General features: G+C 42.6%; 1 protein-coding gene across 1 annotated transcript; it reads left to right on the top strand.

Annotated features, from left to right (window-relative positions):
- The first annotated feature begins 1,462 nt into the window (after window positions 1-1,462).
- cilp (cartilage intermediate layer protein, nucleotide pyrophosphohydrolase) lies at window positions 1,463-9,271 on the top strand. The gene is made up of 9 exons (XM_071905926.2): window positions 1,463-1,526; window positions 2,663-2,826; window positions 4,104-4,154; window positions 4,339-4,609; window positions 4,827-4,999; window positions 5,261-5,566; window positions 5,793-5,901; window positions 6,047-6,195; window positions 6,412-9,271. Exons 2-9 carry the CDS (start codon window positions 2,763-2,765, stop codon window positions 8,778-8,780), a joined length of 3,492 nt encoding a protein of 1,163 aa, XP_071762027.1. The 5' UTR covers window positions 1,463-1,526; window positions 2,663-2,762; the 3' UTR covers window positions 8,781-9,271.
- Window positions 9,272-9,310: the final 39 nt, after the last annotated feature.

The raw sequence follows: 9,310 nt of genomic DNA, 5'->3' as shown, positions 1-9,310 counted from the left end.
TTATTCATTTTTGAAGTATTCAGTATTTTTTCTATTATTTTTCCCAAGCAAGTCAACTGATTTATCTAATAAACACTATGATCTTGCCTATTTGGACTTAAAATTATGTCATCTTTCAGTAGAGATCACATGTATTACCACTGAAGCACCTTAGCGGAAAAAATCACAATGGCGCTGCTTGTATACATTTGAGATAGTGAGGCTGAATGAGGTTTTGTAGATAGTGTGAATCAGTGTGTTCAATTTCCCATGTGATTGTACTACTCAAGAATGGTCCACATGGCCTCTAATCTGCTGATGAAGACCTTTAGACTAATGTCTTTGGTCTATGAACATTGCATTACAAAATGTAGATAGGAGCACATAGGATGAAAATGACCATAAACAGAATGTTATTGGAGTCAGGACAAATGCTCAAATTCCACTTGTATTCTGTGTCTTTAACTTTTTAGAGGCGGTGGGTCAACATTTCGTCACTATCCAGTGAAAACCTAATTTCTCCAAAATGTCAACTTTTCAAAGAAAAACAGCCTTGTTTTCAGCTTGACCACCATACATTTTTGAGTGTATCCAATGGGTTTTTGAAAGGGATTCATGAGACTGGAATAGAGGTCATAGAGGAGCATGAAATCCTTCAACTTAAGTTAAAACATAAAAATCACCAGGATTGGAGTTACAAGGTTTTTACACGACAACATCGATTTGTTTGATAGTAGATATTTTGAGATATCCAAATATTCATGGTACAGTAGCTGCATCATCAAGAACAATAAAATCAGTATTCTTTGCTTCTTCTAATGGTTTAAATCAAATGTCATAATATTATGGCAAAAATAAAACAATTTCAAAATACATAACATTACAGTTACATTACTGTTACTACCCGTCTCATAACTCTGGCTACAGGCAACAGGTGAGTACAGCAAAACCAGTGCTTTTGTCTCTTCATCACATACTGTATGTCTTTCTCTCCTGATTGTGATCAATATTTACATTCTGCACATAACGTCACGCACCACAACACAGGCTGAGGGCAGAGTAGAAGACAAATGTCCAGTTTGACTCAAGCAGCACTGATTGTAGACACATGGGGTCAAACTATTAACATCAGCATTTGTTACTCAGATCACCTGAATGTCCTCCTTCCATATGTAGCACCATCTAATAACCATTGGATGTCATAGTTGTACAATGAGTTTGATAAATTATGAGGATAATAGTGTAATCTAAAGTCCCTGTGGCACTCTGCCGAGAGAGGAGGGAGGGGTGCTTGAGGCAGAGCGGCATAAAAGAGACGGTGGAGGAGTAAGTTCAACCACAGTATAGAAGAGAGGGAGAAGGAGAAGTAGGTGAGAGAGAAATAAGGAAAGAAACAGAGAGAGAGAGAGAGAGAGAGAGAGAGAGAGAGAGAGAGAGAGAGAGAGAGAGAGAGAGAGAGAGAGAGAGAGAGAGAGAAGGAGGTTCCCACACAAAAAGCTGCACCCAGGAGCTCAGATCCAAGATTCTCCACTCCACTCAGCAAAAAGGTAAGAAAATTCACATCATTCTGTCTATCTGTATTCATATCAATCTGCTATCAATGCACTTTAACCAATAAAGGCATAGCTGGGAATATGACTTTCTAAATGTAATCCAATACTGATTACCTGCATGATTAAAAATGTAATTAGTACAGTAATCCTTTGATTTAGTGGTTTCAGTTAAATTAAGTTAAATGGATAATTCATTCCAATTTAAAGACTGTAATTTGAATAGTGTTATCATAATCTACATCTGATTAACCATTATTTCAAGTTATATAAACTTGTGTCTATGAACTCACAATGAAATTATTTTGTTCCCTTAAAACTTTGAGGGTAATCCACAAGTAATCAGTATCATCTTCACATCACATCACATCACTCAATGATGTGATTACTGTTTTAGTAACTTTAATGAATAACTGTTAATTCCGCTACATATCATAATGTATTCATTTCAAAACACGGCATGCACAATTTTATAAGTATATTTAAACTTTATCAAAGCCTACAAGTGCAAACTGTGTGTGTGTGTGTGTGTGTGTGTGTGTGGGTGTTTGGACAGTGTAGCCCAGTGTTTCGTCAGTGGATGCAGAAATGTTTTAGTGTTCCCCTGATAAATGGTGATGGCTAACACAGATGTGTAATCTGAGTGGGGCTCTGTGCAGCCATAATGTCCTTTCACTGTGTGGCTCTCCCCTCTTCTGCTCTGAGGATGGAATCTATCCTTTTGATTTGGTTTTTGAAACATTTTTATTTTAGATTTAAACTATTGTATTTAGTTTTATTGATCCTACTTACAATATTAAAACTCCATATGAGTATCAGTAGATTTTTAACATAGGAGTGTTAAGATAGCTGACTATTTGGATTCTGTGTTAATCATCACTGATACTAATATTAGTGAATTAATTGGTCTGATATAGCACAATTAAGATCCATTTGTTGGAACCATGGTGCAAAATGTCTATGTTAAACTTTCAAAAAGTTAACAGAAAAGCTTTGAAGGGGACTGTATTGTGGAATAAAACAAAATAAAGCCACACTGTGAATAGTATATCAGTATACTGTCAAGAGTTGGCTTCTGTTATGTTGCTTCATTTGGTGAATCTTTCTGTGTCTTCATCTTCCCGCCTCTGAAGCTCTGCTGCTGGACTCTTATCTTCTCTGGAGTTCCTGGTGTCAAACGGTCGTTACTAGAGGTGAAAGTTCAAGGGTCAGAAACAGCAGCAGGGTGCCAGAATGTCAGTGTGGCCTCTCCTCCTGGTGCTGGGAGTCACCACAACTACTGCTGTTACAGCTCAAGGTGGGTCTCTCAAGAAGATGCTGGGATTCTTGTGTCCCTTCTTGTCATTGGCAAATATGCACAAGCATCACAGCCCCCCCCCTCGCTCTCTCTCACACACACACACACACACACACACATGCAGATGCCTGTGCACACATGAAAACACACACATGCACACACAGGGGAGGCTCTACCAATTGCCACATTACAATACACATTACTTGGCCTGAGAAAAGTGAAATTTTTCATGAACATATCAAAATAGTATTCTGTTAAACGGATGATATTCTGGGTGTGGAAATTTAATTCTGGATCGCAATTTAATTAGAGTTCATTACATTAAAAAAAAAACATAGATATCCTATGGGACATGAGACTCAGTGAAAAAGAATAGATTCCAGCAACACTTGCAGTACTGGGAACAAACGTTTATTAGCAAAACCAACGTGTTTCGGCTTGTGGCCTTCATCAGGGTTTATGAGACTCAGTGGCAACCTTCAGTAACTTTCCCAGTGCAAGAGTTCAATGAATTGTTTCATTTCCATTTTCATTTTCATTTTTTTCATTTACAAGTTAGCAAGAAAACACATGTGAAAACACAAATGAGACTGTGACTGTTAATGTGTTCTGGCGTCAATATGCCTACAAATGTTAGCTGGCAGCGGAGGGTAACTGTCAGGGTGTTAACGGACAGAAATAATCATTTGAACAAGCCTGGTTGCGACCTTTCATGTTTTCTAAATCACTCTTTCCCCACAATGGATTTTTACCTAACCAGTAGGAATTCTCCATTAGTGTCAAGACTGTTATTTTTATGCTATTACGTCCAAAGTCCACATGGCAGTTGAGCAGAAAGATATTGTTGGAATATTATAGTTGAATTTCAGTTGCAAAGTCTGCAGATCTTACAGATACAGCACAATTACACTCATAGATGTTACAAAGATTAATATTTTATTGATTCAGACTAAAATGTCTCTCTTTGACTTTCAGGAAAGAATATAATTTGTTAGCTTAATTGTTTTCAAGACCACAACTTTCAAATACAGCAAAACGACACTTATAATAGAGTTCACAAAGATTAACATTATTTCAGTGATAGAATGGCTTGATTTGATTTTCAGGTAAAATACAATTCACTAGCTTTATTGCTTTCAAGAGAACAACATGCAGAATAAGTGTATCGACACTTACACATAAGTATATTGTCAGATATTAATCTAGTACACTGTGAAATAATCATGGAAGTTCTAGTAAAGGATTTAATCAGTCTTATTGGTGTGTGTCTCTTACAGGATCATGGAGAAGAGACAGGGAGTCAGTCCCTGCTGTTTACAGTTCTGAAGGTAACTTTCAATTTCCAAGCATTAAAAACCAAAGATAGTTGTGTATGTGGCTCATATCAAGTTAATAGTACATTAGCTTGTTTTCAGTGGCTTGAGTCCTATTTCTAACATGTAGTAGACATTACCAACACAATAAATATGAGCTGTTATTTAGACTTTGGTTATTTCTGTCCTCTGTGTCTAGACTATGACTGGACCACATGGTTCAATGTTGATCACCCTGGAGGCCGTGGAGACTATGAGCAGCTGGACGCCATTCGCTTCTATTACCGTGCACGTGTCTGTGACACTCCGCGGGCCCTCGAGGCCAGAACCACTGACTGGATCCCAGCCCGGGACACGGGGGAGAAGGTCCATGCTGACCCCACCATTGGCTTCTGGTGCCTCAATGAAGAGCAGGGTCCCGGACGTAACTGCTCCAACTATGCAGTCCGGTTCCTCTGTCCCAAAGGTCGGTCTAATAACGCCTTGGGTTTCATAATCTTTCTATTCCAAAAGTTGGTCTCTTTGTAAAAGCAAGACCCCGTACTGCAAGCCCTCTACCAAAGATGCTGATTTGTCATTATATCATCAGTACAGTTCTATACATTGTGAGTCAAATGACTGTATCAAATTGGCATTGCAGACATAAGAACTATTATAACAGATTATCTATTTTTCATCAGATAACAGTGTGACTATTCAGGGGACCTGGGGTCCGTGGTCAGACTGGAGCACATGCCCTGCCCTCTGTGGTCAGGTGGGGGTCCAGGTGCGCACCAGAAACTGCCAATCCCATTCTCTGCCCTGCAGTGGCCCTAAAGTGGAGGGAAAGGCATGCAACGGACCTGAGTGCCCTAGAACAGGTGGGCTCGCCTTGATCTAGTCATACAGTTTCTACAATTTTCTATTCATTCAGTATAGTCCTGACTTCAGACAACATACCGGGATCATTAACTGACAGTGACAACCATTAGTCTTAATTTAAAATTTTCAGATGATCAATAATATAACCTTATCAGATATGCAACATATCAATGCACAGGAATAGATAACCCATGCAGAAATAAATTAACTAAACTGCCATATTATTGTTGTGGTGGTTGTTTTGTTTTTTTGCTCTTTAGATTGCACCCTGCAGTGTGTGATGGGAAGGGTGAATGCTGAGTGTGACGCCTGCATGTGTCAGGAACACACCCTGCTGGGTTCTGTGCGCAGCGCTGGGGGTCTCAGTGCTGTAGGGGCAACCATCCTCCGCTCCGGTAAACTCCTAACCCTCACCGACCACAACGGACACTTCCGCATCCCTGGCGTTTGCCCTGATGGCAACACCACCCTGACAGTCAGCCTACAGGGCCACGCCCCCCTGAACGTCATCGTGCCCCACAGCACTCAACAAACCTCGGTCCTCAGTGTCCAGCTGGAAAGAGCAGGTACTGTAGATGTCTGTAAGGTAAAACAGATGGGGGTTGAAGCATCATTTGGATTTTCACCAAAGCGTTTGATTGCAAACTGCATTGCGGTTGTTTTAGATAAGTTTAAAAAAAAAAGTTAATTTTAAGCTGTATATTCACTGAGAGGGGTTTTGTTAAGCATGTAACGAAGCTGAAGGGTAATTTATTTTTCTTATTTTGAATTGCAATTTGTGTGATTTCTCAGAGAAGCTTCATGTGTTGAACAACCCTGAGAGCAAGGCCAGGAGGCAGGGACAGACTGCTGCCTTCTGCTGCAAAGTGGCAGGAACACCACAGCCAGATCAGTACCAGTGGTAAGACTCGTTATATTGATAATATATCCATATATCACATAGACACATTTAGCTCAAACCATTGATATTGGATCAGTCAAAAAGATGAAGTAGAGAGTATTTTGGATACCTTTGGTTCAACTGTTTTTTCTCTGTGAAACAATAGGTTCCATAACAACAGTCTCCTGCAGAAGCAGTCTGACAGCACTTTGGTTCTGAAAGATCTGCATCCTGAGCAGGCTGGGGAGTACTACTGCAGAGCAAGTGGCCCAACTGGGGCCATCAAGACCAAACCAGCCACTCTCACTGTCATAGGTCAGTTCTCACAAAAAAAAAATGGCAAACTCATACAGCAGGACAAAACACAGAATAGATTAAATGGCCAGAAATCTGGTAAAAACAAACCTTAGTGGGCATTAGTGTATCAATAAGGTAAACAATATTTAACATTGATCATCCTTAAACAAGATACAGGATGGGAATATGATAAAAAAAATTATAACCATTTTGATTTCTACCTTTCTTACACAGGTAAAGACGAGCCTTCATGTAACCCCAAGCCTGAATCCCACCTCATCCGTCTTCCTCATGACTGCTATCAAAACAGCACAAACTCATTTTATTATGATGTGGGCAAATGCCCCACAGCCACATGTGCAGGACAGCTGGACAATGGCATCAGGTGTAAGGACAGCGTGGCTTACTGCTGTGGGGTGGCAAAGATGGAGGAGAGGCAGCTGACATGCCGGGGCTACCAACTGCCCACCATGGTGGTGACTAAGTGTGGCTGCCAGAAATGTGTGGACACCAAAGCCATTGTACGTGGTAGAGCCATTGCTGCAGACACTGGTGAGCCGATGAGGTTCGGTCATATCTTCATGAATGGAGTGAGAGTCAGCCGCACAGGCTACAAAGGTACCTTCTCCATCCAGGTCCCTCCAGACACAGAGAGGCTGGTCCTGACGTTTGTGGACAACATGCAAAAATTTGTCAACACCACAAAGGTACTCCCATTTAACACCAGAGGGGGTGCTGTCTATCATGAGATCAAACTTCTTAGGAAGAAAGCTCCAGTTACCATCAGCTCCACAGAAACCAACACTCTGGAGCTAGGGGAGGCAGAGGGCCAGGACCCTATGGTTCAAATCCAGATTCCTCCCCATTCCTTCTACAAGCAGAATGGCGAAGTCTTCACAGGTAATGTCAAGGCTAGTGTAACTTTTCTGGACCCCAGAGATGTCTCCACAGCTGCAGCAGCTCAAAGTGATCTCAACTTTGTGGGAAATGAGGGTGATACCCTTCCACTGAGAACTTATGGGATGTTCTCAGTCGACTTCAGTGGTGAGGAAGCCGGTGAGCCTCTGAATGCAGGTGAGGTGAAGGTGTTCCTGGACTCTGCCCAGGTGAAGATGACTGAGCACCTCAATACCATGAAGCTTTGGTCACTGAACCCTGACACTGGCCTTTGGGAGGAGGAGGGAAGTCTGCAGATGGAGAAGAAAAGAAGAGGGAAAAGGGAGGAGAGAACCTTTCTGATTGGTAACATGGAGATCAGAGAGAGACGTCTATTTAACCTGGATGTCCCAGAGAACCGGAGATGTTATGTGAAAGTGAGGGCCTTCCGCAGTGAACGCTTCATGCCCAGTGAGCAGGTGGAGGGAGTTGTAGTGAGTCTTATAAACATGGAGCCCACTGCTGGCTACTCCACTAACCCACGTGCCTGGGGCCGTTTTGATAGTGTCATCACTGGCCCTAACGGTGCCTGTCTTCCTGCCTTCTGTGATGAACAGAAAGCTGATGCTTACTCTGCATATGTCATGGCCAACCTGGGAGGAGAAGAATTAGATGCTGTCCCATCTTCTCCCAAACTCAATCCCAACCTCGTCGGCGTCCCTCAGCCCTACCTGGGAAAGCTGAACTATAGACGGACTGACCATGAAGACCCCAGAGTGAAGAAGACAGCGTTCAGCATCAATGTGGCAAAACCAAGCCCCAACACTGCTGAGGAAGGCAATGGACCAGTGTACTCATTTGAGAACTTGAAAGAATGTGAGGAGGCCCCATTCAGTGCAGCACACTTCCGCTTCTCAAGGGTAGAAGGAGACCGCTACGATTACAACACAGTACCGTTTAATGAAGATGACCCAATGAGTTGGACAGAGGACTACCTGAGCTGGTGGCCCAAGCCCATGGAATACCGAGCCTGCTACATCAAAGTCAAAATCAACAGCCCACACGAGATCAATGTGCGGTCCCGCAACATGGGCGGCACCCACCCCAAGACAGTGGGCCAACTGTATGGCCTCCGTGACACCCGCAGCATCCGTGACATGGACCAGCCAACCGTGTCAGCTGTGTGCCTCGAGTTCAAGTGCAGCGGGATGCTGTATGATCAGGATCGTGTAGACCGTTCCCTGGTGAAGGTGATTCCCCAGGGAAGCTGTAAGAGAGACAATGTCAATGCCATGCTTCAGGAGTACCTGGTCAACCACCTGCCCCTAGCAGTCAACAACGACACCAACGAGTTCACCATGCTGGCGCCCCTTGATCCTCTGGGCCATAACTACGGCATCTATACAGTGACAGACCAGGATCCCCGCACAGCCAAAGAGATCGCACTTGGACGCTGCTTTGATGGCACCTCTGATGGTACGTCTCGTGTCATGAAGAGCAATGAGGGCGTGGCGCTGACGTTCACATGTGGAGATCGTGAGGTGACACGCCAGAGTGTGTTCCAGGCCCTGCAGAATCCCCAAGGTCAGACAGTACAAAGCGTGGTGAGAGGAGAAAACAGGCAGAACCGACGCCGGCAGAGGGCAGGAGGGGCCAATGCACTCCGCAGCAGTCGTAGACGCAGCACCAGGAATCCTGTGGGAAGACGCACACAAACCACAAGCTAGACAGAATAACAATACTGCAGGTCAAGGCTCTACACTACAACACAAATCAAGTCACAGTGGAGATGGGAGTGGACAGTGTTGAGCCCTTTGTTTTGATTTCAAACCGTGTTTTATACATCGACTTAGTCCTGATTTTTTTTACCCAATTTAAGTGAATAACTTTCTGAAATATAAGTTTATAACTGAAAAAGCTATACTGCAGCTTCTTCCCAGGGAATAATTGAGGACTTGTTTTTTCTATCTTACTATACATCTTCACCTGTACTGTGGTAAATATTTACTTGAAACTGTAAATAGAATATTTATTACACACATCTCAGAAGCTGGTAAGCATCGAGTTGGGTGTAACCCCTATTAAACGAGAAAAAAGTCATGTTTCATTAATAATTCACGTTTTGCCTTTGTGCATACTGCAATGCTGCTTTTCATTTTGAGATAGCTGCTGTATCAGTTATAACATAATGAAGTATAAGCACTATGAAATATTACCTAGACATGTCCCTGTGTAAGTTACAGGTTTCTTTCGTAAG

The sequence above is a fragment of the Centroberyx gerrardi genome, chromosome 1 (assembly GCF_048128805.1).
Source record: "Centroberyx gerrardi isolate f3 chromosome 1, fCenGer3.hap1.cur.20231027, whole genome shotgun sequence".
NCBI lineage: Eukaryota > Metazoa > Chordata > Actinopteri > Beryciformes > Berycidae > Centroberyx > Centroberyx gerrardi.
The sequence above is the reverse complement of the archived record's forward strand: the minus strand, read 5'-3'. Positions and strand labels throughout refer to the sequence as shown.